Source organism: Urocampus carinirostris, chromosome 20 (genome assembly GCF_059441175.1).
Source record: "Urocampus carinirostris isolate Australia breed hairy pipefish chromosome 20, RoL_Ucar_1.0, whole genome shotgun sequence".
In the NCBI taxonomy this organism is placed as follows: Eukaryota; Metazoa; Chordata; class Actinopteri; order Syngnathiformes; family Syngnathidae; genus Urocampus; species Urocampus carinirostris.
Window position 1 is genome coordinate 5,823,225 of NC_142368.1, and position 21,704 is coordinate 5,844,928.

Genomic DNA, 21,704 nt, shown 5'->3' on the forward strand with positions numbered 1-21,704 from the left:
TGAATCGGCAATCATGACAGGTAGCCGGAACAGAAGAGCAAAAACATGGTCGGGGTCGGAAGCGAGTCGTAAGCCAGACAATAAGAGGCCAAAAGCCGGGACGGGAGAGCCGATGTGACCAGGATCAAAAACGGGAAAGGTGGGAGTCAGGGTCGAAAAAAGCTTGCCTAGTGTTCACTGAGGTTCGCAGACGGACTGACCACAGGGGATTGACAGGACTGGGTTTAAGTAGGGACAGGGAGCCAATCAGAGCCCGCCAAAGGAGCGGGCCCAGGTGATTCCCATCAATAATCATGACAAGTAACGTGTATATATTAAACAAAATCAAAACATTCCCTGCTAGCATGCTTCTATGTTTTCCCCCTGGGGAGTTTGCAAATGGGCGTGTGGTGTTACGCTGCGAGCACAGCCCGAAATCATATAAACATAGAAGGTGTGACATAAAAGTGGATGTGCGCACAAGAGCCAGCGCCAGTCAGACATTTTATTGAAACATTTTATTGCCGCGTTAAGTCCTTGACGAACGAGCGACATAAAAAGGGAGTATGCGCAGCAGCACAAAAACCGCTGTACAATAAAAAAAAAATGGCGGATAAGAAAAGTGCGGCGCTTTAGGGTGGAATTTTCGGAAGCTTTTGTTTTATTTGTCACATTTCCCCAAATATATATATTGTTTAGTTTGGGATTTCTTTGTTTTTTGTCACATTTGACAATGGTTTGAAGGGATAATTATTTAAACATTACTTTTATGTACGTTATTTTTGTGTTGATAATCTCAATTAATATTTTTGATTTTTTTTTTTAACTTATTTTAGTACTTTTATGTGGCGTTTCTTCTGTCGATAATACTTTTACGGATTTTATTGTTTATTGTTTGATTTTTACACTACAGTACTTGAAAATCTAAACGTGTAGCCGGCTGTCCTCTAGCGGTCATAATAGAGGATAGCACACGGTTAAGAGGCCTTACAAGAAATAAAAATTGAAGACATGACGTCATCTTGTTTCTGAGTCCTCGATTGGATGACACTTGGTGGACCTAATAAACATGGTAGCATTTTTTATTAGTATTTTATAGGACAGAAATCAGAATGAAGGTTCCAAATAGGTGGAAACATCAACGAGATCTGCTAAATTTCTCAAAAAGAATTTGACATAACATAAAACTATTACTTAATTATACTGTGAGTCCCTAAATCAGGGGACTATTTGAAGTTGCGGGCCGCAGTTGGCTAAGAGATTTGGCCCAGGGGCCAATATTGGACACCGATTCCATTTTTTAAATTTATGAATAAATATACATGCAGACATCTACACGTTACATTTCTTTATATTTGCTTTTAAATTGATTACTTTCAAGTTGCTTGCAGTTAAAGCGATATAATGTGTTAGGTCCATGTTTCATTTTGTAGTATTTGTAGTATTATTTTGTAGTATTTTTTTCTTAGTTCTGCAATAGTATTTCCAGTGTAGTATTTTTCCAGTAGTTCTACACTTTTCTGTAGTTTTTCCCGTGGTAAATTGTTGGAGTGTACCTGTGGTATTTCTGACATATTTATGTGGTATTTTTGTCATATTTGTCGAAATATTTCTGTATTCATATTTTTTTTGTTTTATAGTATGACTGTAGTGGTATTTTCATAGTATTTCTTTAGATTGTTTTTAAGTGTGTCCATTGGATTATTTTTGTAGAATTTTTGTATTGTTTTTGTTGTATTTCCTTCATAGTATTTCTGTCATATATTTGTGGTATTTTTGTCATAATGTTTCTGTATTAGTATGTTTGTATTATAGTATTACTGTTGTGGTATTTTTGTAGTATTTTTTAGATATATTTTTTAATGTCTGTCCATTTTAGTATTTTTTAGTATTTCTGTATTGTTTTTGTTGTATTTCTGTAGTTGTATTTTTGTAGTATTTCCTAACTATTTTTGTAGTATTTCTGTTTTAGTATTTTTGTATGGTAGTATTCCTTTAGTGGTACAGTATTTTCATAGTATTTCTATAGATTGTTTTTAAGTGTGTCCATTGGAGTATTTTTGTAGAAGTTTTGTTTTTGTTGTATTTCCTTCATAGTATTTCTGTCATATATTTGTGGTATTTTTGTCATAATGTTTCTGTATTAGTATGTTTGTATTATAGTATTACTGTTGTGGTATTTTTGTAGTATTTTTTAGATATATTTTTTAATGTCTGTCCATTTTAGTATTTTTTAGTATTTCTGTATTGTTTTTGTTGTGTTTCTGTAGTAGTATAGTATTTTTGTAGTATTTCCTAACTATTTTTGTTGTATTTCTGGTTTAGTATTTTTGTATGGTAGTATTCCTTTAGTGGTACAGTATTTTCATAGTATTTCTATAGATTGTTTTTAAGTGTGTCCATTTGAGTATTTTTGTAGAAGTTTTGTTTTTGTTGTATTTCCTTCATAGTATTTCTGTCATATTTTTGTGGTATATTTGTCACAATGTTTCTGTATGAGTATATATTTGTATTATAGTATTACTGTTGTGGTATTTTTGTAGTATTTCTTTAGATATTTTTTTAAAGCCTGTCCATTTTTGTATTTTTTTTTAGTATTTCTGTATTGTTGTTGTTGTATTTCTGTAGTATTATTTTTGTAGTATTTCCGTTTTAGTATCTTTGTATGATAGTATTCCTTTAGTGGTACAGTTTTTTTCATAGAATTTCTTTAGATTGTTTTAAGTTTGTCCGTTGTAGTATTTTTGTAGACTTTCTGTGTTGTTTTTGTTGTTTTTCCTTAGTGGTATTTTTGTCATATTTGTCATAATGTTTCTGCATTAGTATGTTTGTATTATAGTATTACTGTTGTGGTATTTTTTTTGTATTCTTTTAGATACTTTTTTAAGTTCGTTCATTTTAGTATTTTTTAGGACTTCTGTATTGTTTTTTTTGTATTTCTATAGTTGTACTTTTGTCGCTGTCCCTAGTATTTTTTGTAGTATTTCTGTTTTAGTATTTTTGTATTATAGTATTACTTTAGTGCTACAGTATTTTCGTGGTATGTCTTTAGATTGTTTTAAGTGTGTCCATTGTAGTATTTTTGTAGTATTTCTGAATTGTTTTTGTTGTATTTCCTTGGTATTTTTGTCATATTCGACGCAATGTTTCTATATTAGTATGTTTGTATTATAGTATTAATGTTGTGGTATTTTTGTAGTACTTCTATGTATATTTTTTGAAGGGTGTCCATTTTAGTATTTTTGTAGTATTTCTGTATTGTTTTTGTTGTATTTCTGTATTAGTATTATAGTATTACTGTAGTGGTATTTTCATAGTATTTCTTTAGAGTTTTCCTTTTTGAAGTGTGTCCTTTGTAATATTTTAGTAATATTTCTGTATTGTTTTTGTTATTTTTCCCTTGTAGAATTTCCCAAGTATTTTTCGTAGTATTTCTGTTGTACTATTTCTGTAGTAGTATACTTGCGTTATAGTATTACTGTAGTGGTATTTTAGTAGTATTTCTATCCTTTTTCTTTTCAGAATTAAAGCAACATAGTATATTAGATGTGTGTTTTTAAGCTTTACATTTAAGTTTTAGTTTTGAAGTACAGTAATTTTGTAGTAGTATTTTAGTTGTGGACACACAGAGGAACAATAGGGACACTGTAGCACCAGAAAATATATGTATCTTAGTATGGTCTGCATTTATCTAGCGTTTTTAAAGTCATTGAAGACCCTCAAACAGCAGGAGTACTTTATTTACTTTTATATTTACAGTCATTAAATTTAGACCATTTTCGTTTGGCAGGCCGGATGAAAAAGCCTGACGGACCCCTTATGTATGGGTTAGTAGTTCTGGTCTTCATTAACCGGTCCGCGATAAACGAGAGATTACAATATACATCACGTCCACAAGAAGGCGGTAGAGTAAAATAATCGTGGCCGTCTCGCAAAACCAAGTCCCTTTTTTGCATTCAACCTCACTTTCTTTAGTAAATTCATTTTTTTAAAATAAAATAAAAACAAAAGACAACCATGAAGATTTCACAATTTTATTTGCGGAATAATAAATTTGGACAAAACACCATAACCGTTTTTTTGTTTCCTTTTTTTTCAAACGATACAGTCTGAGGCAGATATCCCATCATGCACTACGACCCCTCCCCCCTCTTCCTTTCTTACATTAGCACCAAATCAGCACCGACTTTAATGAAAAAGGAAGCGCCGTCTCGGAAAGAAAATACGAAATTAAAGCCCCAAAATTATATAATTCACAGGACACATACCGAGGATTCGTTTCATTCCAAAACAAATTCAAGTATCACGGGAATACTGTTGCCGAATAGGATAGGGGGCGTGGCCACGGGGAAAAAAAGGCGCGCAAGATGGCGTCGTTGCGTAGAACAGAGCGTCCCGTGTCAAAACGAAACAAAAAACTTTTAAATATACCGTTATATTTCTTTTTAGATTCTTTTAAAAGATATATATTTATATATAGTTTTATTTAAATAGACACTGCACTTTTTCTAAAGACTTTAAATAGATTTTTTTTTTCATCAACAACGGTCACATGTTAAAATGGCGACAGGATTTTATTAGTAACGTAAAACAGTTTGAGTGATGTGAATATTCCTGGAAGTTTAAATTACATTTAATGGGAACATAAATTATTATTCATAAATCAAATTTTACCAACTAAAAATGTTAGCATTGCCAATAGCATAATGGCCCATGTTATTATTAAGAGGGTGTTATTCTTAAAGTAGCCCAAAAATAAATATTGAAATGATTTCACGTTGATTTCTGCTAATGCTACAGTTAGCTTCATAATTTAAGTGCTATTTGTTTTTTGTTTTCACTCAATAAATAGAAAAAAAAACACTGAAAAAGGGGATTAGGTATAATACGCTTTTGAGGAATTTTATATTAATCGTAAGTTAGTAAGTCATAGCTAATAAGTTAAAAAAAAAAACAACAATTGGGCGCTAATGCTATCTTGGTTAAATAGAGTAAAATAACAAGTAAATGTTAACATACACTTGTAGCATATAGGCCCAAGTTGCTATTGTTAAGAGGTTGTTATTCTTAAATTAGCTTAAAATTTTAAAAAGGTTTCAAGACATGGTTAGCTTAATAGCTTAAGTGCTACTTTTCAAAATGTTTTCACCCAATAAACAGATAAAAACACTTTAACAAAAAAGGGGATTAGCGCAATTATTTGAGCAAAGACCTTTATATTAATAGTAAACATGCAAGTAGTAGCTAGTGAGTAAGAAAAACAGTGGGTGCTAATGCTATCAAGCTAATTTTTCCTGTTTAATTCCAAGTTAAATGATTAAAATAAAATAACATATAAATGTTAGCATAGGCTAATAAAATGAAGGCCAAAGGTGCTCTTGTTAAGTGGTTATTATTCTTAAATTAGCCTCAAATAAATATTAAAAATGATGTCACGTTGATTTCTGCTAAAGAATTGTTTAGCTTAGTAGCTTAAGTGCTATTTCTGAATGTTTTCACCCAATAAACATTAAAAAAAAAACACTTGAAACAAATGGATAAGGGGATTAACGCAAATATTTTAGCGAGGAACTATATATCATTGGGAAGCAAAAATTACACCTGGGCGCTAATGCTATCAGGCTAACATGCTAACATTTCATGTTAAATTCCTACTTAATCACGTTTTATTTTGACATTTAAACAGAAAATACAGCAATTGACGCGGATAAAATGGATGTGATTCTCTTGTTGTAGCTCACCTAGCCTCCACCACAGTCACTAAACTCGTCCGCTGCCATCGACGGCTAAAAACGTCAAAGATATCATCTCGCTCTACCGAATTCATGACGTAATTGGGTTGTTTGAATTCAAAAATATATTTTTCACCGACTACCACGTCTCGAAATTTCGCTACCAAAATTTCCAAACTAGGGACACGCACAGATTATTCCGATTGATGGCGACATCAAGTGGCAAAAAGTATGAAAAGGAGATAAGATTACATTTTTTTTTTTTTTTTTTTTTTACATTTTTTTGTCTTTGAAATCCAATAACGATGTGTGGAACCGGTCGTCTTTATGTCCCTTCATGCTTGCCGTAGAGTGGAGAAACGTGTTTACGAGCACCACATCAAACCAATAATCATTAGAATAATCATAAAAATCCGTTTTTCTTGAAAAGCACATGTTGCTACATTATTATTCGTAGGTAAGGTCCCAATGTCCGCCATTTTTTTTTCTCCGTGTGAAAATGTCGGGTAAAAAAAAAAAAGAAGAAACGCAACACTGTGTCACTTTTAAGACGGTTAGGTGAAAAAAGAACCTCATTTGGGTTGTGGAGTGGACCGATCCGCTTTTTGGGTCGGGACAGCTTTCTGGGTCATTTTGCTCACCTCCTTAAAATTGGGTTGTTTTTCGGGAGAAAAAAAACGAATATTTAGTCGATATGAGGGAAAAAAATGCCCATTTATGCATAAAACATGGGTTGAAGCAGTTTAAAATAATAGATTTTCGATCATTTTGATAATTGAATATATATTACAAACACTTTGCATCTTGGAATTGCAACATTAAGACATTATGTATATTCATCAATTTTATAACAACCTAAAAAACTTGGGTTGTTTTGTTGAAAAAAAGGATAAAAGTAAATAAAATATCGACTGATTTATAAACAAATATCCTGTCTGCTCCGGCTCGCCCACCCGCCGCGTTGGCGCCGTTGGTGGTAGCACGGAACCAAGGGTGCAGCAGGATCTCTCGGGAGATTTAATTGGGTTGTTTTTCGGGAGAAACAAACGAATATTTAGTCGATATGGGGGAAAGAAAAGGCCATTTTTACCAACCTAAATTGGGGCATTTATGCATAAAACGTGGGTCAAAGCAGTTTAAAAATAATAGATTTTCGATCATTTAGATAATTCAATATATATTACAAACACATTGAATCTTGGAATTGCGACATTAAGACATTATCTATATTTATCAATTATATAACAACCTAAAATACTTGGGTTGTTTTGTTGAAAAAAGGTTAAAAATAAAAAATAAAATATCGACTGATTTTAAACAAAGATCCAAATTACCCAGAATGGGTCATTTATTTTGTAAAATTACCCCAAAATTAAATTGTATCTAATGAACCAAAATTGGGTCATTTGAATAAAAGTATTATGAAACGATCCCCGAAATTGGGTCATTTGCATAAAAAAAAACGGAAATTGGTTTGTTTTAACTTTAAAAAAAAAGGATATTTTTCCCCTTTGTAGAAAATATAAGTATTAAAAAAATTGGGTCATTTGAATTGCAATATAGGTGTTCATAACCTTAAAACGATGAAGAAATTACAAGTTCCCATTGTACAAAATAAAAGTAAAAACATTTGGTAATTTGTGTGAAAAAAGGGCAAATTGGTTTGCTGAATATCCGGAAAAAATAAGAGAAAAAAAATGGTTTCTGTTGTACACAGCAACCCAAAACCCAAGAACCTGAAATCGGACCATTTGCATAAAAAAATGAGTTGATTGGTTTGTTGGTAACCTAAAAAATAATGAAAACAAAATCCTTTAGAACAAAACTACCCAAAATATTCGGTTATTTTTGAAAAATGAAAAAAGGAGGAAATTGGTTGGTTTACAATCTAAAAAATGTAATGGAAAAAAATGGAGTTGCTTTTTAACCAATGCCCCGAAATGTGAGTATTTTGCTTTGAATCCCAAACAATACTGTTGTTAGTATTTTTAATCGTTTGGTAAAAACCAAACAACCCAGAAAGCTTGACCAAAGTGATTTACTTTTGGTTCGGCCCACTGTTGACCCAATTCAGGTTTTTTTATTTTTACCCAAGTGCTTTTAGAACGTGGAGACGTGTTTGTGCTCGGGCGTGTGCTCAGCTGAACAAGTGCTCCTCCTCCATGTCGACGTCCGGGACCGTCTGCTCCGGCTCGCCTCGTCCGCCCGCCGCGTCGTTGGCGGTAGCACGGAACCAAGGGTGCTGCAGGATCTCCCGGGAGGTGAGACGCTCGGCGGGATCCCGACGCAGGACGGAGCGGATCAGGCACTTGGCCTTGGGCGTGAGCGTGTCGGGGAGGCTGAAGTGGCCGCGGCGGATCTTGCTGAAGAGCGATCCGGGCTCCACGTCGTGGAAGGGGTAGCGCCCCACCAGGATGGTGTAGAGCATGACGCCCAGGCTCCACACGTCGGCCGCTTTGCCCGAGTAGCTGCCGCCGGCGTTGAGGATCTCGGGGCTGACGTAGGCCGGGCAGCCGTGCTTGTCGGAGAGAGAGTCGTCCACGCCCGAGAGCATGTACGTGTCCTCCAGGCTCTCCAGCTTCAGTGCACTTCTTCACGGCGTCATCGAGGGAGGAAAACCACAAAAACAATACGTGAGGACCATCGCATCGCCTGCAATTCTGCTCATTTCGAAATCGTCTTTCTTTGTAAATATGTGTAACCAATGTATAATATGTATTTGCACCTGTATATTTTTGTAATGTATTTATTTGAGACACTTATTCTGATATGTTTTGCGAATTAAAAAAAGAGGGGCGGAGCAAACGCGGGCTGACGGGAAGTGGGGTAAAGGTAAGTGAGACCTGTTGTCGCGGCGGACAATAGTGGATATATATTTTTCCCACCCTTACCTTTGGAAATATAGACTTTTTTTCCTTGGATTAGTTTCAACGGGTACCCGGACTCTGCAAGTCTGCATCAAACCTTAAGTACCGGTATCATCTTCTGTTCATTTTGCCGGCTGTGATTTTTGTACTGTGTACTTCAATGAAGGACATTTAGTTTCAACCGCGCGACTTGGATAAATTTAATGTTTGTGTTACAATTTTTTAACGTGAGCGCATGCGGCTTATATACAGGTGCGGCTTGTGTATATACGAAATCGGTTTTCCTCTGAAAATGTGTTGGGTGCGGCTTATAATCAGGTGCACTCTATAGTCCGGAATTTACGGTACTTTTTAATGACTAAAACTGTGTGAAAGTCATTATCTTGCTGCAAGGGCATATTTCGTGCTATTCAGAGCCGTTCTTATCTATGATCGAAGATTCTTTAGTGTCAATGGACTGCTGTAAACTGACATGAATTCTGCTTCAATAATGCACATGCAGCTTGGCTACGTCACACTCGTTTAAAAACACGGAAAGGTCTATAGGTGTTGGGCGGCATTAACTCAGGAGGTAGAGCGCTCATCTTGGGATCAAGAGGTCACAGGTTTGATTCCCGGTTCCTCAGTGTTATATGTCGAAGTGTCCTTGGGCAAGACACTGAATCCCTAATGCCCCCAATAAGCAGGTAGACACCTTGGATGGCTGACTCCCTATTGGTGTGTGAGTGTGTGTGAATGGGTAAGTGTGAAGCACATTGTAAAGCGCTTTGGGAGTTCTTCATTGACTTGAAAAGCGCTATATAAATGCAGACCATTTGGGCAATGATGGAGTTCAAAATGGAAAGATAGTACAGTATGTGTAAAAAGCAGAAAAATTAGCCAAATTTTGACTCATTTTAGTGATATTGATTGTGCCAGAGCAGAGTGCATTTAACCTTTCAATCTTAGAGACTGTTGATCTTATGCTTTTGGTTTTAACTTACTCAAAGTTTTTCAGAAAACCTGTGTCGAAATTGCTTGAAATTGAATCATAAAGTTATTTTTTTGCGTTTTATCATTTATTTATAGCACTGAAGAGTTAACATTTTTAAACATCTCTGATTTTTATTGAAGTCTTTTCAAAATCGACACAGGAAATTAAAAAAAAAATATCGGAGTAAAAACAACTAAAAAATGTGAAAATTCTACATTTTAATTTTGTAATTTTTCTCTATCTTATTTCATTCTTTTACTGGTAAATGAAAAAAACCCACACAATAGCATTATTGTCTGATCCAGCAGGTGGCTGATCGTTTTGCTTATTGTGATCATCCATCCATCCATCCATTATCTGCACCGCTTATCCTCAGTAGGGTCGCGGGGGTGCTGGAGCCCATCTCAGCTGTCTTCGGGCAGTGGGCAGGAGACACTCTGAACCGGTTGTCAGCCAGTCGCAAAGCACACAGGGACACACAACTCACTCGCTCATTCACACCTAGGGACAATTCGGTTAGGCCAATCAACCTGACATGCATGTTTTTGAATGTGGGAGGAAAACGGAGTGCCCGGAGGAAACCCATGGAAGCACAGGGAGAACATGCAAACTCCCCGCGAAAAGGCTTGATCTCATGACCTCAGAACTGTGCTGCACACGCGCTAACCACTGCTCTGCCGTGCTGCCCTATTGTGATCATGTTAAATTGTATTTTTACATCTTAGTAAAAAAAAATTGCCATCTGCTATTTATCACAGATTCTAAAACATAAATAATCTGTTGAAAGAACAAAATTATCTTAAATAATGTTGGAAATGAAAATAGATATTTTTTTAAATTACTAATTTAAAGTATTATTTTTGTGATAGTGTTATAGATTAGTAGAATTATTTTTTTCAAGTAAATAAAAGATAATTAAAATGAGCATAATTTAAGTATTATTTTACATCTTAGTAAAAAATAATTATATAAATTTTTTATCTGCCCATCATTTATCATCCAAAAATGAGCAAATTTCAAGTATTATTTTCATAATTCTGTTCTATTTTTATAGTAAATACTTAACAAGAGCAGAGTTGCTTGACTTAGCAATGTTTTATTTTTACTAATAGATTAAAAAAATATTTGCCATTTGTTGTTGATCACAATTTCACAAGAGAAATTACTCTTAAAACAAATAATCCTTAAAATGAGCTCAATGAGCTACCAATGGGACACGTTTTTTGTCAGTATGAAAGCTAATTTAGTAAGAGTCCTGTTGCGTTATATATAAAGAGTAACAAAAGAAAGGAATTTACACCGTGACCTGCTCGCAGGGGGGGCGCTAATGAAAGAGGCACAAGAGGGGAAATTAGGCTTGACGGCAAATTCTTGCGAAGACGGGAGGAAGCCAGGCGCGTAATTCCTCGGGATTAGCGCCGACGTTTGCTCCCGCGTCGATAAAAGGACAAACGTTGCGGCGGCGAGGGGATTGTGTTTGGTTAGAAGTGGGCTTAGATAAGAGGAGCTGATTTTCTGCTCCACAAAAGGAAAAAAATAATGAACAGCTTGTGTTTGCTCTGTGATGCTCACAGGAAGTAGCGGCTAAGAGACTCTAGAGTGCTATTAAGTAAGAAAAGCTTTAAGGTCGGGGAACGACTAGTGCAGTCCCCTGAAAAGAAATCAAATCGATTGGTGCACATTTCAGGCTTCAAATTTAAAGCTAAAAAAATAACTACATGTAAAGTGGAACCGAAAAACTGAAAACAAGGTATTGCAAAAGTATTGGCCCCCTGTTCTCTCAGCTCAACCAACCGACTAGAAGTTTCCCAATGACGTTTGAATGATACAAAAGACGAACAATGACTGAATGCATGTGTAGCATTAAGTCTTGGTTTAATTGCACTTGCTCCATGATGGGCTCAGAGGTTTGTGAAATGAGACCCTGGAGAACAGACAGCCTTAAGAAGACCAAAGAACACGTAAAGCAGGTATGGGATTAAGCTGCGGAAAGGTTCAAAGGAGGAATAGGATACAAAAAGATTTTGCAACATTTGTGTATCCCCTGGAGCACTGTGCGAGCAATAATATCAAAATGGAGAGAGCATAAAACCTAACAAGACATGGACATGCCTAGAAACTTTTGGACAAGATAAGGAGAAAACTAATCAAAGAAGCAACAAAGAGGTTCATGATCACACTGGATGACCTGCGGGCATACACAGCTGAGGTGGGACAATCTCTGCATGTGACAACTATTTGTGGTACCCTGTATAAATCTGCCTTCTAAGGAAAGAGTGGCAGGAAGAAGGCCCTTGCAAGCAGCTACATGGGAGACACAAATAACAGGTGGAACAAAAAGCTCTGGTCAGATGAGACCAAAATGTAACTTTTTTTGGCTGAATGCAAAGAGTTGCGTTTGGCGAAAGAAAAACACTCCACATCACCCTGAAAACACTCCACTGTCAAACATTGTGGTGGCAGCATCATACTCTGGGTTGCTTTTCTTCAGATGGGACTGGGAAGATCGCGAGAATTGATGGTAAGATTGAGCGAAATCCGGGGAGATTCTTTTAGTAGTGAATCTGTAAGAGACTTAAGAATGGGGCGCAGGTTCACCTTACAACAGGACAACAACGCTAAACATAAGGCAAAATCTAAAATGAAAAAGTTTAAAACGAACAATATAAAAGGTGTTAGAACGCCCAAGCTGAAGTCCAGACCTCAGTCCGATAAAGCATTTGTGGAAAGATCTGAAAAATGCTGTGCACAAATAATCACCATCAATTCCTAAGGAACTTGAGTTGTTTTGTAAAAAGGACATGTCTGTTTCAAGATGTGCGCAAAACTTATAGACATACCCAAAAAGACCTGTTGCTGTGATTGCAGGAAAAAGAGATTGCAAAATATAAAAATGTTAAACGAGTTTGGTTTCTTTTCACGATCGGGTCTTATTATGTAGGAAATATTTTCAGTTTTTCATCTATGAGTAAAAGTTCTTGGAGGGCCCAATAACTTCACTAAAAATGATCCGAGGACTCACCTGCTCTCGTCCTTGAAAACAAACTTCCTCAGCTTGAGGTCCCGGAGCACCAGTCCTCCATCGTGGCAGTGTGCCACGGCCGATACGATCTGGTAGAAGAGTCGGGCGGCCTCGTCCTCGCGCAGCTTTTTGCAGGTTCGCACGAAGGAGTGCATGTCGCCGTGACTGCGCTCAAAGAAGGCGTAGGCCCGGGTCTCTCCCAGCAGGACCTCCAGCACCTGGTTGATGTGCTCGTGCCGACCCAGGGCGAAGTACGCCGCCAGCGAGTCCTGGTAGCGCCCTGCGTCGAACACCTGAGAACAAAATACATACAGTCTGTTTTTTATCTAGGATGGAGAACAACTGCTTCCAGGAATGAGGGGTTGAAGTGCCTCTGATGTTGCCATAGCAACCCACTCCCCATACTCTTCTCCTTCCAGGTAAAGGGGTCTCCACTGCTCAGAGTCGATGGGAAAATGACTCCCTATGGGTCTTGCAACCTCAACTGGACTAGGGATGGATCAATGGCTTAGTTGGGGATCGATCAGCTATTGATTGACTCCCCTCTACGCAGAGGCAATCTAACAATCGGATGGTGGGTAGTAAGATCTCCTTATTCGGACAAAACAAACCTGGTTAGCTGACATTTCCAATATATATATATATATATATATATATATATATATATATATATATATTCCTTAACAAGCCCAATAAATCACCTCCATAATGATCTCCCGCATATGTAAAAGAATTAAGGATACAAATGAGAAATTCCAGGCAAAATGACCAGCCACACTGAATACAATTCCAACTTACATGTTAAAATTAGGAAAAGAATACAAGAACAATTTTTTTTAAATCTCATCTCATCTCATCTCATCAGCCGTACCGCTTATCCTCATTAGGGTCGCGGGGGGGGCTGGAGCCCATCCCAGCCATCTCCGGGCAGTGGGCAGGGGATATTACAGTAAAATAACAGTGTGAAGAGAGAAATCTAGAAAACAGTTTGAGATTATTTGAAAAATATTTTGGGAAAAATGGTACGCAGGGAATAGATGAAAAGTTTAACATTTTTTGAAACAGCAAAGCAAAACATGATCACATTTGGGGCAATTATTTGGAATGTTTACCCCCAAAATGTTCATCAAAAAAGTTAATGATTAGTTGCAAAAAAATGGCATTAATTTGATTTTGGGCGGAAAGGTACTATATTAATGAGATGGTATATAGTTTGGATTATTATGGTTTATATATGATAAGGGTTAGTCAATAACTTTTCCTCATGTTGCGGTTTTTGAGTTTCCCCTTGCCCTCATGTAGGTTTTAGATCAGGGGATGGTGTACTAATATTCTGTGGTTTGCAAAATAACCATGACTTGACTTGACAGTTGTAGAAAAGAAAAAAAAGAAGAAAAAACGTCATTTTTGTGGGAGTTGTGACTGAAACATTTGAATTCTTGTCCTTTTGAAAAGTGAATTTTATTTCATGTGTTATTTAGGGCCGGAACATTTTTTTTTCTTTTTTTCAAATATGAACTGATAGCCTTGAGTCTTTTTAATGTATTCAATTGCTGTTGTGTTAGTGTCCATTGATGATTCCGAAACTGCAAGTGAAAAAACTGCGTATGAATTTGTCAAATTTTGAAAATAAGTGCATGTTTAATGTTGCAAATCTTGGCAAAACTCGAAATATGTGGAATAAGCAATCCAAAGTACATGGAAGAAAATGTAACGAGGTTTGGAGTGCAAACTGAATTAGAAACTACCCTGGAAAAAAACAATACTCTTCCTGACCACTTGGGTGCATTAGACTCCACAGCAACTGTGAAAAAAAAAACCTAAACCCGATTGTTTACGTCCAACTTTTTGACTGACACCGTCACCCCAATGAAGCATCGAATGGTAACCGTGGCAACTTCCCAATCCGATCTCCTATTTTCTTCCACGCAAAATGTACCCGTCAAAATACTCGGAACAACCACCTGGGATGATGCAATGCACCATTGCAAAAGCCACAATACTACTAAGCGGCGATTGCATCAGAAACGATGAGTCACCTTTAAAAGATTGCTTTTTTTTTTTGCAACATAGAATGTACTCAGTGCGCGCGTGCACTTCCTGTCTGCATTATGAACGTTACGTCATGGCGACCCATTCACTTTTTCCATTGGGCTCTTTGCAGGAAGAGAGATCCCTGCAGGGCTAGATTCGATCTCAGTTCACGCTATATGTGGAACAAATAGGAATTTCCACGCATGCACGCTCCCACCTTGCACACGAGCTCCTCTCCGCTGTGCAGGTGAGCAGCCCTGAAGACGTGGTCTCCCTCCAGGGGCTCCAGCAGCAGGTAGTCCCCGATGCAGGAGATGCAGTGCGAAGCATCGGGGGTCTCCGGCGGGCTGGGGGAGCCGAGGTTGGGGCTGAAGCTCTGCTGAAGCGACTCGGCGCTCCTGGGGCAGGAGACGTCCTCGAAGTCGTGCGATTTGTGCCGCGATCTGCCATGACGTGAAATGTTAATCGGACGCGACCTCTGTATGTTCATGGGGGAATGTGGACGTGGGGGCTCCACGGAGGATGGAGGGGATTGGTGCCGACGTCTGCGGTTACACAGCGGGGTTGTTAATTCAAAATGGATGAGAGTGCTCCTTTTGTCTTGGTTTTCCCATTCAACGTGGAAAAAAAAAACACGTCCGAAATCCACACGGAAAACGAACGCTAGCTTAAAGCGGCGGTGTTAGCTTATTTTACAGGTGTAGAAAAATGTAATAAAAACAGACACGTTTCGAAAAATAGAAACAATAAAAACCGGGTAAAAATGCTCGTGAAAGCAGTGAGAATAAAAAAAATGCTGAGTAGAAATGACGAGACAGAAAACGGCTAGCTAACTAGTTAGCCTCCATTAAAAATCCACGCGCGGAGAAATCCCCACCGGGAACGCGGCTGCGGCGGTTCTTTTTTTTGATGTCGGTAAAGAAGACGTCGTCCTCTCGCTTCCCGACGGAAGGAGGGTGGTCGCTTGGAGGTGAGGAAAAAAAAAGAAGGGACGGGACGGGGGTCCGCCAGACTCTCCCGGGCCTATCCCTGGATTCAGCGGGGCATCCTCTCCCGTGGGCTGGGAAGGAGGGAAGGGGGAATCCTGCCTGGTCGCTTCAGTGCAGAGCGCAGCTGCACACTGAGCTCCAACGTCACGTCAGCGAGAAGCCTCCTGCCCCGCCTCCATGACGTCAGCAAGAATGAGGGGTTCCATTGGCTGGCGCTTGCCCCGCCTCCTCTTCTTTTTGTTCCTGGAGAGGCGGAGGGAGGGGAAGTCACGTGACGAGAGGAGTTTGAATGCGTCGCGTGCTGCCAAATTAGGGGGGAGGAAAATAGGGGAGAAAGGGGGAGGACAGAGCTACTGTACGTGAGGCATCGGAAATGTGTTTCCTCTTGGAACGGAGGGGGATGTGTCCCTTTCGAGGGGTAAAAGAACAATGCAAACGAAGGCTTTGTTACTCAAATGAAAATTCATTGAAATGGCACATTTCAGAATTGCAACCCAAAGGACTGTATAAAAACATACCCATCCATCCATTATCTGCACCGCTTATCCTCAGTAGGGTCGTGGGAGCTATCTTCGGGCAGTGGGCATGGGACACCATGAACTGGGCACACAGGGACAGACAATCCGCTCACTCATTCACACCTAGGGACAATTTGGACCGGCCAATTAACCTGACATGCATGTTTTTGGAATGTGAGAGGAATGCCGGAGGAAACCTACGCAAGCACGGGGAGAACATGCAAACTCCGCACAGGAAGTCCGGTAGCTGGATTTGCACCCATGACCTCAGAACAGTGCCGCACACGTGCTAACCACTGTGCTGCCGTGCTGCCCATAAAAACATACAGAATACAATAATTTTTCCCAACCCAAGAACCCGGAACCACAAATACACAAACACACACACACAGACTAAAGAAAATAGAATAAATAATGATGAATGAAAAGATAGCAAGGCATAGACTTACCATGGAAGGAAAGGGACCTTAAAGCCCCAGTGTGTAATATTTGACCACATTGTATTTTCTAATGCTAACAAAAAACCGTGCCAAAGAGCCCAAGTCGAAGCAAGTTGCCAGACAAACATGGGGGCGACCTAAGGTAGGATTCCACTATGTAAAAGAAACTCACATTTCTGTCATGATGACTGATTATATTCACCTGTGCCCGCTCGTTTGGCGCCACCTGATTGGTTCCCCGTCCTACTTAAACTCAGTCCTTTCACTCGCCTGTTGTCAATCCGTCAGCGAACCTCTGTTTCTACAGGGCAAGCACTTTGACTCTGACTCCCGTCGGTCCCGCTTTTTGCACCCGTTTTGCACCCGTCCGTTCCTGATCTCCCCATTTGTCTCCGGCTACGACCTGTTTTTTGACCCTGACCAAGTTTTGCTCCCCTGTCCTAGCTATCGACCTGTTTTTTCCATCTTCAACACCACGATCTCCCGCTCCGGAAGATCCACTTCGGAACACGATCCAATTCTGTGAGCAGCTTGCTTCCCGCGTCCAGCTAGCACCGGATCACGGCCCTGCCCTTCCTCTTTATCTCAATAAATGTGAGGCGATTGGGTCTACTCTTTGTTCTGGTCATGACAATTTCTCAACCTATGATTTTTTTTTCAATAAAAAATAACATTGGTTTGATAATTCTGGTATATTTGCCTAGTATTCAAAAATGGATTTTCCCCTGAATGAAAGGTTTTTTGTACCACCAGGAGGCATTCAATATTAATCACTCTCCCTTTAAGGTCAGCGGTGCTCAAATGGGACACTGCAAAAAGCCACTCTGACCAATAGCATAACATAATAACACATTAACAAACATCGTAATAGCATAATACCTTCTTTTTTTAATGCATGTCAAACTGCTAGCCCTTTGTGCTAATCTGTTACAAATAAGTAGCTCTCAACTTCAAAATGTCACAATTCTGTCACTTGCCTGCTAATTGCCCTCACCTGCGCTCACTCTTTCAGCACCAGCTGCCACTAGATTCCTAATTATCCCTCTCCCTATGTTAGCACTTCATTCTCAGTCACTCTTTGTCAGGTTGTCAGCAAACGTCCGCACATGCAAGGCAAGCACTTTTGACTCTGGTTTTGATTCTGACCTGTTTCTGCATCCTGCTGTTTCCTGTATCGATGCCCTGTCCCTGGCTTGCCGATCACCTACGGTTACCTGACCTGCTTCCGATCCCCAACCACGCTTCGTTCTCCTGTCCCGGCGACCCGACTTGCCACCTGTCACTGGCCGCAAGGGCTTCCTGCTTTTCCCGCCCAGCAAGCACCAGAACTCTGTCTTTTCCTCTCGCCCTGACTACCCCGATCCCTTAACAAGACATTGTGAGAAACGTTACGCATTTGGGTCCACTGCTGGTTCTGGTCGTGACACAAAATAGTTGGTGCCCACTTCTCAGAAGGGTGCGTGAAATTTAAAAACGATCAAATTCCTATTTTGTCAGGAAGATTCCATCGATCTCATCCTATAGGGAAAACTCCCCAACCAAAATTGGGTAAAGAACGAGGCAATTGACAACCTGCGCAGATTCATCCAAACATTGTGTAGCTTAATATAAAAAAATCACCGCATAATGGGTTGTTTTGTTCAAAACGCCACAGAAAAATGAGTGATTTTGCTTTCCTTTCAAACCACAAAACAAAAAACAGTTGGAGTTGGGTGGTATAGAATACTGTAACACCCCAAGCGTTACAGTTTTGTTTAAAATAACCACAACATAATGTATTAATTCTATTTTAATCCCCAAATTGTGTGTTATACTGTTAAAAAGAACCCCAAATGCTTATTTGAACTACTTGGGTGAAAAAAAAAACTGTTGAGAATCAACTTTTAAGTTCACTAAAATGCTACAAATGACAAGAAGTGACAATAAAGTTTTGGTTGAAGCCCATTTCTGTCATAAGCTCTCTCTCTACCGGTAACCAGCTCCAATCACCTCCCTGCTCTGTCACTGCACCCTGATCTGTTCCACCTGTCTGTTCTCGTTTACCACCAGCTGTTTTGAATTCCCTGCTAACCAAGCTCTGTATTTAAAACCCTGTCTTACAGCCTACCTTTGTCAGATCGTCTGCAAATGCTACACCCGGAATCTGTTTGTCTGCGCTTCTGACTCCAAACCTGGACCTGTTTGACCCTTCTGCCTTTTCTTCTGCCCCGGTTTTCCAGACTCGTGTTATAACCTCTCCAATACCTGCCACACCAACCTTGTTGCTCGGTTTCCTCTTCGTTCTATCTTTCAAGCCATCTTCCTCAAAGGTAGTCCTAAATCTCCACTTCAAGATTTCTCTTCACTCCGAAACCCTCTCTCCCGTTTCCCGCATCCCTAAATAAACGTGACACAATCGTGGTCCTCGTCTGTCTGATACATGACAACTTCATTAAATCGTTCATACATCATACGCAGTAAATTAGATGGTTCCATTAATTATTCCTCCTCCTTGTGTCATAACTTGCATGCTGTCCTTGTTAAAATATGAACCAACTAATCAGTATTTAACCTATGGTTCGCGAGCCATGTACGACTCTTTTAATGAGTTCACATGACTCGAAGTTATGAAACAAATTCATACATTGTTACAGGTAGAGCTGAGTGCCGCACATGTCCAGTATATTTACGAAACAATTTTAACAACAATTAACAGTTGCTAAATAAACCATGATATAGAAGCTCATTTAACAATCTCTTATCAACATTGAGAAACATTATGATGAAAAGCCACAGAACAAACTCGAACCCCAAAAAAAACTTTTTACCCAAAAGCCCTGTCATGATTACTCATTACCCTCACCTGTGCCCGCTCGTTAGGCGTCAGCTGCTGCTTGTTGTCTGATTAATACCCCTCCTATTTATACCCAGTCACTCACTGTTAGTCCGTCAGCAAACCTTGGCATACGTAAGGCAAGCACTTTGACTCTGGCTCCCATCGGTCCCGTTTTTCATCTGTATACCACTCGTCTGATCCTGATTCCCCGCTTGTCTTTGGCTATCGACCTGTTTTGTCCTTTGACCACGCTTTGATCTCCCGCCCCGGCTACGACACGTTTTTGACCACCGACCATGCTCTGATCTCCCGCTCCGGCTATCGAGACGTTTCGCCCGTTTGGTTACGCTCCGGGAGATCCACTTCCGCATTCCGATCACTCTCCGATCCCGTGAGCGGCTTGCTTCCCTCGTCCAGCGAGCACCGGATCGCTGGCGTTTGTTTTCCTCTATTCCTCAATAAACTTGTGAGTAAACGTTACGCATCTGGGTCCTCCTGTTCCTGGCATTTTTGGGGTCTGCTCATTCAGGTATAAATCTCTTTCAAACACTAATGTTTCACAATCAGCAACGCCAAGGCTAAATATTTCGGCTAACGTCAAATACGGGCGCAAGCGTCGCGATATAACCCGTATAGCCCGTCCCCACGTATCAGCGCCACTTGAAATCTGAAGGGTCTGATTGTGTGGCTATTATGTCTCGGCGCAAAACGGAAGGTCAAATAAAAAAAAAAATGTCACGATGTTCGAGGCCGGCGAGATAAGCGGCGGCGAAATGACAAACGTGCTGTCCTCAGTTGGCCTCTTGTGGAAAAAAAGGAAAAGCTCTGGCTCATTCGTTCGCCCTGCTGCCATGGCAACCCTTCTCCATCCCCGAGGATGTATTATACGGTGCCACCACGTCAACACACAAACACACGCATACTTCTTATCGAGAGTTACCTGTCACGCGTGCACGGGAAAAGAAAATGAAAGTGGCGCCGTTCATTTTTCATTTCATTTTTCAAGCGTCACCGGGCGTTCTTTTGACACTTTAGAAGTAGATTATCATTTTTACTTTTATTATGGTGTGTCAGAGAGAAAACTTGAGACACAAAACACTAGGAAAATCATACTAGCAGGTTTTTTTTACATTGGAAAAATTTTGCGGCACACCACTAACCAAAAATGTTATAAAATGGCACTGAATTGTCATGATTGCTAACTCTGGTCACCTGGAGCAATCATGTGGGCGCCTTCTGATTGGCTGACGCTTCGTTCTTTAGCGCTCTGCGCCCAGACTTCTTCGTTAGAGTATTACGATTGTAACTCTGTGTGACTCTCCTGATTGCCCGTTTCGTCTAGAACTCTGTTTACCTGTTTCTGCCTGCCTCCGACCCGACCGCTTCTGTCCCACGTTACGATCTTCTCTCCAGCCCCGGTAAACTCGACCTGCTTGTCTTCCGCCCTCCGATTGGCCACCCGATCCGAAGCCTTCTTTCCGGCTCCGCTGCTGACGTCTGACAGCCATCACGTCTCCCGCAAGCCCTGAAAGCTATCTTAAATAAAGAACTGTAACGAATGCTCTGGGGTTTCCTGGTCTGTTCTGGTCTCTCGACATGAATAGAGTCATGATTACTGATGCGGGTCACCTGTGGCTGCCCCGTTGGACCCTGATTGGCTCTTGGATTCTTTTTAAACTCTTGACTTCCAGAAAGAACTCGTGAGATCATCTGCGAACCTATGCCTTCAGCTAGGCAAGCTTTTGTACTCTCCGACTCTATCCTGCCCTGTTTCTTGTCTGTAACCTGTTGCCGACCTCTTTTCTGGACTCGTTTATGCTTTGCTCCTCCGCCCCGGCCATCGTCCTGTTTATTCTCGCTGTCAACGACTACCCTCGCTGGACACGGAAGTGCCACTTCCGCGTTCCTGCTACCCGTGACCGACGATCATCGGATCGTGGGTGCAAGCCCTCTTCTCCTTAATAAAAACGGAGTAAAACGAACGCTATTGGGTGCCGTCTCCTGGTCTGTGACAGAACAGTATGTTTAATTACAATATAATTGATAATACCCCCAGTTTGTAAAGCACAGACACTAGACAATGACATAATATTTGCAGAAAATGATTCATAAATGTGGGCACCACAGCGGCGCTGTGGTTAGAGCGTCTGCGGCACAGTTCTAAGGTCTTGGGAACCTCCTGTGTGGGTTCAAATCCAGCTACCAGACCTACTGTGCGGAGTTTGTATGTTCTCCCCGTGCTCGCGTGGGTTTCCTCTGGGCACTCCGGTTTCCTCCCACATTCCAAAGACATGCATTTCAGGTGGATTGGCCGGTCCAAATTGCCCCTAAGTGT

General features: G+C 40.1%; 1 protein-coding gene across 1 annotated transcript; it reads right to left on the reverse strand.

The window, feature by feature from the left end:
- Positions 1-3,999: 3,999 nt before the first annotated feature.
- trib2 (tribbles pseudokinase 2) lies at positions 4,000-15,727 on the reverse strand. Its single transcript, XM_088324964.1, has 3 exons — positions 14,825-15,727; positions 12,574-12,866; positions 4,000-8,302 (listed from the first exon to the last, which is right to left on the reverse strand). Exons 1-3 carry the CDS (start codon positions 15,095-15,097, stop codon positions 7,849-7,851), a joined length of 1,020 nt encoding a protein of 339 aa, XP_088181090.1. The 5' UTR covers positions 15,098-15,727; the 3' UTR covers positions 4,000-7,848.
- Between the last annotated feature and the right edge of the window lie 5,977 nt (positions 15,728-21,704).

What these genes read in the sequence shown, in the direction of transcription:
- trib2 (XM_088324964.1), bottom strand. Translation starts at nt 15,097, where the DNA reads ATGAACATACAGAGGTCGCGTCCGATTAACATTTCACGTCATGGCAGA. An exon ending in GAGAGGAGCTCGTGTGCAAG is followed by an intron (nt 12,867 to 14,824) that starts GTGGGAGCGTGC and finishes TTTTGTTCTCAG; the next exon opens with GTGTTCGACGCAGGGCGCTA. An exon ending in GTTTTCAAGGACGAGAGCAG is followed by an intron (nt 8,303 to 12,573) that starts GTGAGTCCTCGG and finishes GACGCCGTGAAG; the next exon opens with AAGTGCACTGAAGCTGGAGA.